General features: G+C 34.3%; 1 protein-coding gene across 1 annotated transcript in view; it reads right to left on the bottom strand.

The window, feature by feature from the left end:
* LOC102803346 (von Willebrand factor-like) overlaps nt 1–15,007 on the bottom strand; it is a 31,327-nt gene extending 16,320 nt beyond the window's left edge. Inside the window, exon 1 of the mRNA XM_085495822.1 lies at nt 14,877–15,007. Coding sequence (XP_085351948.1) covers nt 14,877–14,984 — 108 coding nt within the window. The 5' untranslated portion in view covers nt 14,985–15,007. The remainder of the gene's footprint in view (nt 1–14,876) is intronic.
* Between the last annotated feature and the right edge of the window lie 299 nt (nt 15,008–15,306).

Genomic DNA, 15,306 nt, shown 5'->3' with positions numbered 1-15,306 from the left:
CTATTATCGCTGTAAACAATGTTAAATTATTTTTCAAGTGCTCAGTTTATCTTTTGCTCAATTTATCTTTCCCATCAAAATCCAAGCAAAAAAATCGTACAACAACATCGGCAAATTTCTTCCGTGCTGCGTTCAATACATTAACATATTTAAATGAGCTATGGTAGTTTGAACACGTTGGCATCATCCATCTCTTTCATTGGTTAAAGGTCAAAACATATTCATGGATATTCATTTCTACAGAATCGAGTGTTGAAATTTTCAATCGGAATCATTCACTTACGATGAAATAAGTTGAAATTTATTTGCATTTCATAACAATTCGGCGAATTTATTTTTTTCACGTTATCATAATCATTACTAGGTAATAATCAACAGTCGTGAAAGGCAGCATGACAGGATTGCGCTTCCGCGATCATTTGCTACTAAGTTGCAGTTGGGTTCGTTTTTATTTGAAACTTCTTTTAGAATAAAATTTCGTTATAAAATGAAACAAAATAATTGTATTTGGCGCACGAGGTTCGTTAATGTGATTTTTCGGGAGAAAAATGCGCGGTCTACTTTTTAACCCAGCAAAAACAAAATGTATAAAATTTAATAAATTGTAATAGTGTCTTTCGTTTTGGGTTGTCCAACTCCCGGCGTTGAAAATCGGTATAGATGGATTTTTCAATGAAAATATAGGCCCCCTAAAATATTTGATGATCATTTTTTGAAAAATTGAACCCCAAATAAAGGCCCACCAGCAATGAAACCGCCCAGGGCGATTATTCGGATGGGCAAATTTACGGCAGAATCCGCTATTTGTTCCCCGGGAATCTATAATCAAATAATACAAATGGTGTCACTAGGCAATATTTTTGGTGTAACTTTACATTTACAAAACATTTAAGTATGTCCCATAAGAAAGTTTCCCAATTTTCTTCCTGAACATGTTTTCAACAAAAGAATTCAGTAGGTAAAAAATGCAACATATTTGGGGAAGGCGCGACATTGCGCTTTTTAACGTTATCCGATATTATCGTCTATAAATGTCAAAGTTAGACAAGCTTTTTTTAGGCAACTATTGGGGCAGTTTGTTTTTCTCCGATATTATCGATAAAATAGTCTATTAATGTCGAAAAATTTCTAAGTTATACATGCCTCTTTAGGCAGTTTGTTTTCCCCGATATTATCGATAATATCGATGAAATTGTCTAATAATGTCTACGTTAGACAGGCCTGTCTGGGCAACTATTGGGTAGTTCGTTTTTCTCCGACATTATCGATAATATCAATAAAATCGTCTAATTAGATCGAAGTTAGACAGGTCTGTCTGGGCAACTATTGGGACAGTTCATTTTTCTCCGATATTATCGTCTAATAATGTCTAAGTTGGACAGGTCTGTCTGGGCAACTATTGGGACAGTTGGTTTTTTTCCAATATTCGACATTATCGATAATATCGGATAAAAACGATCTTCCCCAATAGTTGTCCACACATGGTTGTTTAACTTAGACTTTATTATACTATTATATATTGGAGAAAAACCGTAACACGAGTTAGTGATGCCAACATTTCATTAGATTTTATTAGACAATAATTATCCGATAATATCGGATAAAAACGATCTTCCCCAATAGTTGTCCACACATGGTTGTCTAACTTAGACTTTATTAGACGATCATATTAGAGAAAAACCGTAACACGAGTTAGTGATGCCAACATTTCATTAGATTTTATTAGATGATAATTATCCGATAATATCGGAGAAAAACGATCTTCCAAATAGTTGCCTAGACATGGCTGCCTAACTTAGACTTTATTAGACATTATTAGACGATAATATCGGTCTCTTTAGGTTTTGGGACAGTTTGAGACCTAACTGATCACTGCGTGTCCCGGAATCTTTTGGGTCGCTATCGCCGATGTAAAAAGTCTCTCATCCCTTGGTTATTATCACAATTTTTGTCGTCGGAGGGCTTGACGTCCCAAATTTTGGTTCTCGGCCATCTCTAATAAACAACCTATCTAACAGCTAGGTTGAATTGATGGTAAGCAAACAATCATGGTAGAACTTGATCGGAAACGCAAGGGAGATAAGACTCGATTTTCATAGACGCAGGTCGTTTAGATCGGACGGTTACTTTTGTTTCAGGTTCGTTGTTGTGTTGGGTGAATATAGAACATGTTCAAGCCCAAAATTGTAGCAATAATGCTCACGTCGCTGCACGTTAAAACACACTCTCGAACTTGACAACATTTACTTATGGACCACTAAGCAAATAGATGGAAATACCAGTCACATCATTCATGTTGATTGATGATTCGATTGCTGACCGGAATAGCTGCATTAGTGATCATTTCTATAGAACGTAAAATCATATCGATGCTGTGGGCGGCGAAGGCTGGCAGATTGTTTTGGTTCTGTGGCCGGCTCTCATGGCACGGGCAACTGACGTTTGCTGACTTTTTTTACGATTCTGACATGTTGTGGGCTGTATATAATAATCAGACACTGACAAGTAAGGAGGTTGGTACTTGTAAACAGCCCGGGACATAGTCAATATAGGAGTCTGAATCTTGGCTCAATTATTTGCTGGGGGATGGCCGCTTTGATACGTGCTCTGTAACTTGCAGCACATGAACCTAAAAACGTTAGGTAATTAAATTTTCTGGCAGTTGACAATCCCTAATATTGCTAAATCAACAGTTTGGAAATTTATCAGGATTCCCGTATGAAGTTACACATCATTACTTTTGTGCAGGTTATATAATAAAATATGAAATAATTAATATTTCGTTTTTGTTAGTATATCTTTATTTATTAAAATATGTACACATCATATCTTATTGGGGTGGGTATTGTCAACCAAGTTTATACAATTATAAACAAATTTTCCTAAATAACACTGACCGCGAAATACGCCTTTGAGAAGTATTACTGATGGAATATTTTATATTGCCATTTCTTTCAATTTGAATTAGTTGAATTGCAATGCATTAGTAATAATGTAAATATATATATATATATATATATATATATATATATATATATATATATATATATATATATATATATATAAATACATTCCTTTATTTCATTGTTGAGACTAAGTTATACAGTTTGTTATGTACTTCAATTTATCAATATTGGAAAACGGTTATGGGGATTATTATTAATTTCAATAAACAATATTCAACTATCCTTTGCAACACCAATAAGATCATAGTGGTAATGTTTATTGCCCTTTGAAACTATAGGCATTATCAGGGCATGGTTTTTATTTTGGAACTCCTGCCAGGATGGTATTCCCAGAATAGCGCCAGTTGTTAAAGAAACATAAAACTTTAATTCTCAACAAGGATGAAAGGACCAGTTACTGAGACAAAGCCCTACTCCCCGCGAAACCCACTCACCGCGAAAGCCACTCATCGTGAAGCTATTGGTTACAAAAGAAAATATGAAGTACGCAGATAAGCGCCTAAATGTGAAAAACTCAGAAATAAAAGGCGGTGATTCTGTTCTCGTTCAAAAAACACAAAAAGATTGTAACTGGAAACTCCGTTTCTTGCTAAGCCATATTAGGTCGTAGTCCAAAATAGAAGTTTGATGCCAGCTAAACGCGGTGCACACAATATAAGTCGTAATTTGTCATTCTTCTATAGCTAATTAATACCCGATTTTGTATTGATCGCAATCTCCCAAAATACTTGGAATGGGAAAAATGAAGAGACAATCAGTTAGTATAGATAATTAACAACATAGGAAGTCATACTTAAGTCATTGTGATGGAGCAGAACAAGCCTACAGACTTAGAATACCGAAAAATGAAAAGTCTTTGTCGTTTTAAACTTTGTATTCTTTCAACCAGTTTACAGCTAGGGAGAGATTTAATGTTTTTATTTGATATGTACACATCGAATCTGTTTATGCTATCAGTGTTTCCACCATCTGGCATATGAGTCATGATCATTGCTATAAATGAATCACTGTCTTGCACTTTAGCATCGAACCTAGTTGGATCGGGTCTTGCATGCTGCCAATTCACACGATGTGTTACAATACTTACTATGCACATATGTAATTTGATAATTGATTGCTAGATACTTGACTATAGCTAGGAACATTCATATCTAATCTCCGTCGATAAAAAAACTAAACAAATATCCGACAGTGTGGCTGCCTGAGGACCTGGAAAATATAGTGTTTAGAGGAAACAAAAGTTTGGGCTCCCTTTTTCAATGTGTTTTTTATTACAGCAACTCGTCCTGTTTATGCAATTATTTAATTAAATTTAAATAAATTTCACACTAATTTTACCTAAACAAGTGTATACCTTTGCATTAGTTAATCAGAATGATCAATGAGATATATCAGCAGAATGTATAGTATTGATTTACAGTTGTTACAAGAATGTGTATATTTGACAAAAAAAATTACCCCAAACTTTCTACGATCAGTCAATATTTATGGATTTGTCATGGGGAAGGGGCACTGGCAATCATTTATTTTAGCAAATAGTTTTTGTTGAATTATTTTAAGATAACATATACATGCTAACATTTTTTGGCCAGTCGCACTTTTAAGTTTGGTTATGTGTATTCTATAGAATCACAAAACACTTTCATCTTGAAAGATGTGGTTTCAGTGGGCATACTAGATGATCCTGTGTCCTGATTGACAATTACATTGGTAATAAACACCTAGCTGTGGCATTAATATATGGAGTATGGCAATACACGTAAGCGTGTTTGTCTTAGCCCCCGAATGAACCTTCTTCGTTAAAATTTTCTTTGAATTTTTATCAATAGTTTACATCACTTAGATGAATACAATAATGCTTAACACTGAAAAAGACTTACATTGGCATGAGTGTCACTCATTGATGTCTCTGGTGCCTAATGACTCTCAAATCTCATTGACTGCGCACGTGTTAAGATTGCATTCAACAGGAGCAATGTAAGTGCAGGTAAGACAACTTTTGCCATGCTGACTGTACTGACGTTGTATTGCTGGCTCCTCTACGATACCAAGCCTACAGTATGTCTGACTCTCGCTGTTACGCAGTTTATGCTTGATGTATGGTAACACTTTGTAGCAGTTTGGTTGGAGATTATAGTGTGCAGACAATAACAAACTAATTCGAAAATAAAATTTCTCAATAAACACCACAACATCTGACACTCAGAGATGTTTCACGTCTTTTTTTTTAAATCCCACCGTCTACGCACGACTTAAAACTGCAATGACCAGAAACAATGTATGTACTGGTAAAAAAACTTGTTTCAATGCTGACTGTATTGGCGTCATATTGCTGATTCTACCATCAAACCAAATCTAGACCTTTTCTGGCGATCACATACAGTTGCACAGTTTTTAATGTGACAACGTTTCGCCACAGTCTGATGGGAGATTACAGTGACAAGATTAACTTCGAAAATGTCTGCAACATCTGACACGCTGGTTGAAACCAGTCGTTAAATTGATTTAATTTAATTGGAAATACATCGAGTTAGTGTAATGCTAAAAAAGTGACTGGTCTATACTATGCTATATCTATATATATCTGTTTAATTCGTTTAAAAGATTTCTCTCATTAGTAAACAGCGCCCTCACTCCACAATATTTAGAATGAGTGGTTGGTCAAAAGTTTGATGAGTCTGGTGCATCTATTGGCTAAGCTTGTTGTACATAGATACAAATGAGTATAGGAACCATTAATGCTGTAGGGTGTACTGGGAGGGGTGGAGGATTTCATGTTTGTAATGACTGGTTGTAATGCGGTATCTCGTTGTTTTTAAGATGCAGCCTGATATTTGCTGCTTTCTTGGTTGTTCAATTGTGGCTAAAATTTGTGTGGTGGGTGGAAGATGTGTTTATTGTTTGTTGAGTCATTGTTTAGACACCCTGCAGTTTGAAATGGTATGGTCCAAATCCAAATTCGATATGGTGGTGTTGAATATCTGTGCGATATGGCAGTGTCATCTAAAAAGCACGCATCAAAATGATTTCTGTTTATTTATTTACTGTTGTAGATCCTGAGAACTAGCCATTGAATATGATGTCGGGAATAAATGGTTTTCTGAACAAGCTTTATTAATTATTGCTGGCAATATTCCAGTATGAATTGGGAGCAAACTGTGACACCAAATCTAGTCGTTTTATTGTTATGCTTCTAAAATATTTTTTGTTTAAATAAAATAAATTAAATAGAAATATTATGTGTATTTTTGTATGTGGAAACATGGCTTGCCCACTAAAAATATAAAGAAGTGTGGTCTGCAGTTCTTTTTTTAAAATTTTTTTATTTGTGAAAAAAACTGGAGTGTAAACAATAAAACACTCACAGTGCAAGGCTAGGTCACCAACATGTCTATTCTCTTGCTTGAGTTTGAAAGTTACATGGTTTAGTGACTACCTCTTATATTTTTAAATTTTATAATTTTTTTTATTTGGGAAGGTTCTTCTATAAAAATAGAACAGATTTAATGAATTAATTTTAAAATTTTATTTTAATTTCAGAACTAAAGCAAATTCAATATCTGAGACGTATATCGTAGATGTATTAACTGCGCCTAGGCTACCAAATCTATAGGAACAAGTTATAAGTCATGCCATAGTATGTTTACAGGTGAGTGAATTGTATACCTTCTCTAATTATAGCATAACTAGATACTCACTGCTGGTAATATTGTAATGAATTATTTTTAATAATTTAATTTAATTTCAGAACTAAAGCTGAATCCCTACCTTTGGAATCAAATTTTAAAAGATTTCAACTGTGGCTAGACTGACCCCCCAGGGCTAAAAGTTATATGTCATGCCATAGTATGTTTACAGGTGAGAGAATTGTATACCTTCTCTAATTATAGCATAACTAGATACTCACTGCTTGTAATATTAATGAATTAATTTTAATATTTTATTTTAATTTCAGAAGTAAAGCAAATTCAATATCTGAGACGTATATCGTAGATGTATTCACTGCGCCTAGGCTCTCAAATCTATAGGAACAAGTTATAAGTCATGCCATAGTATGTTTATAGGTGAGTGAATTGTATACCTTCTCTATTTATAGCATAACTTGATACTCACTGCTTGTAATATTAGAATTGTAATGAATTAATTTTAATATTTTATTTTAATTTCAGAACTGAAGCAAATTCAATATCTGAGACGTATATCGTAGATGTATTCACTGCGCCTCGGCTACCAAATCTATAGGAACAAGTTATAAGTCATGCCATAGTATGTTTACAGGTAAGTGAATTGTATACCTTCTCTAATTATAGCAAAACTAGATACTCACTGCTTGTAATATTGTAATGAATTAATTTTAATATTTTATTTTAATTTCAGAACTGAAGCAAATTCAATATCTGAGACGTATATCGTAGATGTATTAACTGCGCCTAGGCTACCAAATCTATAGGAACAAATTATAAGTCATGCCATAGTATGTTTACAGGTGAGTGAATTGTATACCTTCTCTAATTATAGCATAACTAGATACTCACTGCTTGTAATATTAGATCTGTTTAATTCGTTTAAAAGATTCCTCTCATTAGTAAATAGCGCCCTCACTCCACAATATTTAGAATGAGTGGTTGGTCAAAAGTTTGATGAGTCAGGTGCATCTATTGGCTAAGCTTGTTGTACATAGATGCAAATGAGTATAGGAACCATTAATGCTGTAGGGTGTACTGGGAGAGGTGGAGGATTTCATGTTTGTAATGACTGGTTGTAATGCGGTATCTCGTTGTTTTCAAGATGCAGCCTGATATTTGTTGCTTTCTTGGTTGTTCAATTGTGGCTAAAATTTGTGTGGTGGGTGGAAGATTTGTTTATTGTTTGTTGAGTCATTGTTTAGACACCCTGCAGCTTGAAATGGTATGGTCCAAATCCAAATTCGATATGGTGGTGTTGAATATCTGTGCGATATGGCAGTGTCATCTAAAAACCATGCATCAAAATGATTTCTGTTTATTTATTTACTGTTGTAGATCCTGAGAACTAGCCATTGAATATGATGTCGGGAATAAATGGTTTTCTGAACAAGCTTTATTAATTATTGCTGGCAATATTCCAGTATGAATTGGGAGCAAACTGTGACACCAAATCTAGTCGTTGTATTGTTATGCTTCTAACATATTTTTTTTTAAATAAAATAAATTAAATAGAAATAATATGTGTATTTTTGTATGTGGAAACATGGCTTGCCCACTAAAAAATATAAAGAAGTGTGGTCTGCATTCTTTTTTTTTAATTTTTTATTCACAGTGCAAGGCTAGTTCACCAACATGTCTATTCTCTTGCTTGAGTGTGAAAGTACATGGTTTAGTGACTACCTCTTATATTTTTAAATTTTAGATTTTTTTTTTATTTGGGAAGGTTCTTCTATAAAAATAGAACAGATATATATATATATATATATAATATATATATATATACCAATGTAACGAATAAAATAATCTAACACGTCACGTGAATAATTGCACTATAACTACTGTTTTTCAAATTATTTTCGGAACTAATTATCCTATTACTCTGATATGTACGTTTGTAGATTATGTAGTATTTTGGTCATGTGTCGATTTCATAAAATGGTTATATTTATTATAATTCCATGGGTCTGAGCAAGGTAATTTTTTTGTTATAGCATCACCATTATATGTCCTATCAATGTCACAAATAAACCATTTGCTATAATTAAAATTATTCGAAAATGGCATCGAATACGTAAATACCTCTTCTCTAGAGCCACTAATTCTAGTATTGTTAAATTTGGCATGTAACGTGTGCATTGCAGTTTGGTTCGGCGGCAATGCCTGAATTAAAATTAAAACAGGGAAGTGTTTATTTATCATATTTTAGGAGCTCACAGCGATGTATTTCTTTGGAAAAGTGTGTGCAGTATACGTGAATTATAAACAGCTGGTAATAGTGTATTTGCCCTGAATGGTTCAGTAATTTGTGTAATGTTGATGATATAGCAGTACATGTCCCGGGGTGAATGGTTAGTATAAAATGCAGATGAACTAGATGACAGTTATTTCATAGTGACTGGAGGACATGAAATGCTCATCAGATACTGTTCTATTTGATATTTGATTACTTTGTCATTTGAAACAAAAAAAAAGTTTCAGAATAACTACAATTCAATAATTCCAGCTTGACCATCAGTATACAATACTATGAATATGCCAGCTAACCTTTATTTCAAATCTTGCATAAGACTATTTGTAACTTAACAGGTTGAAGTTGAACCGGTGTAGCATTCTGAATTTATTATTAGCATACGTGTTACCTACTCACGAATACAAACTTTACTACTGTCAGGTGACAATTTCCCGAAAAGCTTCAAAATATACCTAAAATATTCTTCTTAGATTTTATAATAAACTGATGTATGCTTAGAGATGTGAATGATACACACATGTGAGCTTGAACTATGCATTCAGTGTGCAGCCATCACTAGGTTGCTAACTCTAAAGTTACAATGCATCATGGGTAGAAAAAGCAAAGATCACCTCTACAATATAGAATACTACACAAATTGCAGCATTTGTCCCATGGATGTTTTAACCGATCAACTGTTGCATTTCTATACTGAACCCTTTTACACACAACAAAAATAATGTAGAAACGTCACGCGATTTTTCCGCCATCTTGGATTTTCATTTGTTGTTCATGTCTTCTAATTGATGACCAGGAAAATTACCAAAATTGTCTGGCATTTGTTTTTTATGGGTGTTTTATTTCGTATATCACAAATATTCTTACAAGCCGCCATCTTGGATTGAGAGAAATGATCAAAATTGTCGGCATTGTTTCTCATGTGTGGCCATAAGTGTTTTTACCAATCAACTTGATATGTTGTATATAACGTGCACGGTCCAAAGACAAATAACATTGTTTTTACCAGTCAGCTCAACCGCCTAGGAGGTTTGAAGCGAATTGCTTAAAGCATGTACGAGATGTACATGTATATTTGCAATAGAATTTATCAAAAACAAAATCGGCCATCTATTAACGTATAAATCCCCGTTTTTAATGTCGTCTGACCACGTTCAAGTCGAGTCTGATTGAAAAATTTAATTACAGTTTATATACGTTGAAATAATGTGTTTCATAGAATCATTGAGTGGTACGTGAACTATAACATGTTACCAAATGATATCCCAGTGCAAATCACCGGTAAAATACTTTGATGTAAGTTTCTTTTATGCATATTTTGTGTAAATGTACATTTCCTTTAATACAACAACATTTGAGCTAGTTTTTACATACGTACCAACATGTTTACAAGTTATGACATTTTTAGCCAGACTTTGTGTAGAAATGATTCCTTGGTTTAAACACTGATTTAATCAATATCTGATTGCCGGCAGTTATTTTATACAATATATTAACATAAGAACACGGCATTCACACTATCGCCCAAGGCAAGTCGTCTCACCTCTGCCTGCTAACGTGCTGGTCACAATTATCACTACTCGTGTTGCGTGCAAGAAATGACTCGTAAATAAAAAACGGAATAGTGTTAGAAGAGGCTTTTATACACTTGTTACACCTTAACTTCGAACGACAATTCGAAATCAAAAAAAGTTGAGAATATCAATGTACATCAATCAGATATAGGGTACAGTTCCGGTTTCCAAATTTCAAATTGGCACTTTAGACAAGAAGCCTGGCTACTAATATAACTAATATAACTCACAATTTATAATACTATTCAAGCTAAGAAATAACTTTCATTGTATAGATATGTTTGCTGTCTGTGATTTATGCTAGCACATCTTTAGAACAAATTTTGTATAATTCTGATAAATGTTTTTCGTGCTATCAAAATATTGCGTAATCTTTTGTAAATTTAGATAAATAACACAGACGTGCTTTAATCACAAACGTAATCATATCATCGATTACAGCAGAGCCTTTAAGTTATATTGAAATGTGAAGATACTTGAGATATCAGTAGAACAACTAAAAATTGTTTAATGTTTGGAAATAATATGCACAGTTCAATGATAAACTGGGCCACATATTTATTAAGTGTCATTGAAATCTACATAAATAGGATATATAAAATCGTCAACATGTAATATTGTATTTATTGTCTCACATTGTCTAGTTGATATAAAATTACAGGGACATATACAGACAATACAAACATGAGACACGAGAAACAAACTCGCAGCTCTGTAAATACGCCTAGCAACTCTGAGCAGACGCGATCTCATTTGCGCTGCCTTGTAATGTCTCGAAAAAGAAAGCTTAAAATAGCATGTATTGATGCGCGCTTACAATGACTGGTAGGGCACGCGCAATTTCAAATCACCGTCCGACAACAAAGTGTACAATGTGATTACGCACACAAATAAGGCCTAGTATGATCATTGTCAGAATGGACTATCAATTTAATCGAAATAATAGGCACAAATACGAACATATAAACATGAAAAACACTTCGCAATTGTAAGCAGACGCGTTATCCGTTGCGCCACATTGTACTGTACGACACTTACGAACTTCCTTGGGGACGAATATGTATAACAGGCAGCGAAGAACACCTGAGAGTGAGTAATAAAATTATAGGCACATATAAGAACATAGAAACATTTATGAAAATGAGAAAGGACAATATGAACAGCACATGCCCCATATGCATGCAAGTCATGATTCAGAATTAGCCTACCCAGTTAAGATTCCTAAACAATGATTGATACTTTACATTACAGCACTTCGTAGATGAATTACATACAATACAGGAGAAATGATATACAGTGTCACTCACTCGCGACTCCTTTCCTTCCAAGCTTGCTGCCAGTACACTAGTTAAACATGCACTGAACAGAAATACTGTAACTACATTTGAAACAACTCTTTCCATACTGACGATTCTTGACGTACCAATCCTACAGTTTGTCTGAGATCGCTTTACGCAGTTTATGCTATATGTTTGACAACTGTCCGTCACAGTCTGGTTGGGAGATTACATTTTCGGACAATAAAAAAACAACGTCGAAAATAAAATCTATCAAAGAGCACGCGTTGCAGCACTTGACACATAGTGTGTAAAACAATACCACAGAAATGTGAAACTGAGGTTAAATGTGATCAATATTATCTCGAACTATTGACTTTTATTAAAGTACAACAAATTCGTCTCGATTCCTTAGAAAGATATGTGTTCTATTCTATTCTCAGCATTCAAGTCAGTATTTGTCAAAACAAACATTTTGCAGATATTTTGCACCAGATTATTAAATCAAGGTAAGGTAAGGTAAAAAATTTGCTTCTCTGTAGTTTCTGAATATGGCATGGAACTAACGCGCACACGTGGTCATATTTTTTAGCTACATAGAAAAAGGAAATACAGTGGCAATATTGTAGATTTCGGCAATCAGATTAAACGTGGTGACTTACACTGAAACAGTTTGTCTGATGCATTTCATTACAATCTGGTGCCAGACTATGCTCTCAAACAATAAGGAATTAAAATCGGACGCGATGCAAGATCCGGCATATGTTGTTAGAAAACAGTCATGTGAATATTTTTTTCATTCTGTAATTCTGCAAAACATTTCCGTTGCCATTATACGAAACACGAAAATATTACGCCCAGCAATGTGATGCGAAGAAATATGGAAAAGTTGAGTCAGTCAGTCAGTCAGTCAGTTTGAGTGATGTGTCCCCTGTCATATATCAGTCTGTGTCACAATCGATTGGAGAGAAATCTGAAGCGCACGCCAGACAAGTAACATGGACGCCATCTGAGAACATCTAAGTAACAGTGATATTATATATAAACGCAAGCTCATTATATCAATAAATTCTTCAAATGATAAGGTTCGTCGCTTTATATAACACGTTTGTTTTATTAGTTTCAATAACAAAGACATTTATAATGATTCTGAATTTGAATACCCTATTTGTAGATGATGATATAGATTCTTGTAAAGATGTTTAAAATCACGATAAAACAACAATGAACTATAATCATGTTATGTTAATGGTACATGTTTGTATTTTCAAAATAACTAAGTTAATGTTATTCATAATAATGATAAATTAACTGTGTTTATACACCACCCACTGCTCTGAATTTTAAATATATTCCTTAACAGCATTTTGGTTTAGTAATGAGTATGCCTCTATCCCATGATGCTTTGGAGTTCACGCAAGAGAAACTTTCGCCATGTTATTTGCAATTATGCCTCTGTATGAATATTTGTCCTCTTCAGCGCAGTTAAACAAATCTTGTAAGTTATACTTTTAAATTGTTTGTAAGTGAGTGTTTCGCCTTATTTAGCGTAAAACGTAAATTAAAAAGGAGACCAGTCTTTAAACACAATTCATTTGGGTGAACCCGTGACCTTTTGGAAAATAGCTACGTTACCACATTATTTCTTCGACTCGATCCGCCAAATTTCTGTTTTGTTTTTTTTCTCAACCCATAGCTATTATTATTTGTTATTTTGCGATTTACATAAAAATATTTACATTTTAAAAGCATGTAGCTCGTCTAAATCATCATTACTAAATGCATTAATACTTGCAGCATATTCGATCAAATAAATTTAATTTAATTTATGTATTCTATGATATCTTTTTTTCAGCGCAGTGAGAGTGGCGTGGCGTGTCTGTCCGTAATAGTGAGGTAATTGCCGTGATCGTGAGGTCGACTCCTGTGTTCCATGTTGTGATATTTGTCTGTCAGAATACGTACATGTACTGTACAATAAGGATCATTGCAGTTTCTCAGTTTCTTATCTGGTGCTAGTACTTGTAGAACTAACAATATCATTGCCCTAGTACTGTCTAAAATATTATGTTTCTTACTGGAACAGTTCGGTGACTGACAGTGTCCTTGAATGAGGAATACAGTTGTATAAGGAAGTTTATCCAATCAGACAAAACACTGGCTCTTCTACATATTTGCAGATCTGATTTGCATACTTCCTTGTCATTTTACCTGGTTTGTCCCTATCTGGTTTTCTTGCTGCGTATAAGGCTGACCAGGATGGAAAGTGCTATAAACTTGAAAATGTCATAGAAATCACGTTTGCCAATTCATGTCCATGCCAAAAACTGATTAAATTATATGTTGCAACTTTCAAATGGCAACAAGCGAAGGCAGTGTCATTCATTACTTCTTTATTTCGAACAAATGTCACATTGATAACCAATATAATCTCTCTGTCGTGGCAACCCAACAACACCGTCTCACATTGTCTAGTTGATATCAAACCTTACAGGCACATATACTGACAATACAAACATGAAAAACGAGAAACAAACTCGCATCTCTGTGAATGTGCCTCGCAACTGTAAGCAGACGCGCTCACAGTTCCACCAAGTAATGTCTCGAAAAAGACAGCTTGAAATAGCATGTATTGATGCGCGCTTACAATGACTGGTAGGGCACGCGCAATTTCAAATCACCGTCCGACAACAAAGTGTACAATGTTATTACGCACACAAATAAGGTCTAGTATGATCATTGTCAGAACGAACTATCAATTTAATCGAAATAATAGGCACAAATACGAACATATAAACATGAAAAACACTTCGCAATTGTAAGCAGACGCGTTATCCGTTGCGCCACATTGTACTGTACGACACTTACGAACTTCCTTGGGGACGAATATGTATAACAGGCAGCGAAGAACACCTGAGTGTGAGTAATACAATTATAGGCACATATAAGAACATAGAAACATTTATGAAAATGAGAAAGGACAATATGAACAGCACATGCCCCATATGCATGCAAGTCATGATTCAGAATTAGCCTACCCAGTTAAGATTCCTAAACAATGATTGATACTTTACATTACAGCACTTCGTAGATGAATTACATACAATACAGGAGAAATGACTTACAGTGTCACTCACTGGCGACTCCTTTCCTTCCAAGCTTGCTGCCAGTACACTAGTTAAAAATGCACTGAACAGAAATACTGTAACTACATTTGAAACAACTCTTTCCATACTGACGATTCTTGACGTACCAATCCTACAGTTTGTCTGAGATCGCTTTACGCAGTTTATGCTATATGTTTGACAACTTTCCGTCACAGTCTGGTTGGGAGATTACATTTTCGGACAATAAAAAAACAACGTCGAAAATAAAATCTATCAAAGAGCACGCGTTGCAGCACTTGACACATAGTGTGTAAAACAATACCACAGAAATGTGAAACTGAGGTTAAATGTGATCAATATTATCTCGAACTATTGACTTTTATTAAAGTACAACAAATTCGTCTCGATTCCTTAGAAAGATATGTGTTCTATTCTATTCTCAGCATTC

This window comes from Saccoglossus kowalevskii, chromosome 22 (assembly GCF_978046115.1).
Source record: "Saccoglossus kowalevskii chromosome 22, keSacKowa6.1, whole genome shotgun sequence".
Taxonomy (NCBI): Eukaryota; Metazoa; Hemichordata; class Enteropneusta; family Harrimaniidae; genus Saccoglossus; species Saccoglossus kowalevskii.
Note: the sequence above shows the minus strand (reverse complement) of the source record. Positions and strands in the feature narration are given on the sequence as shown.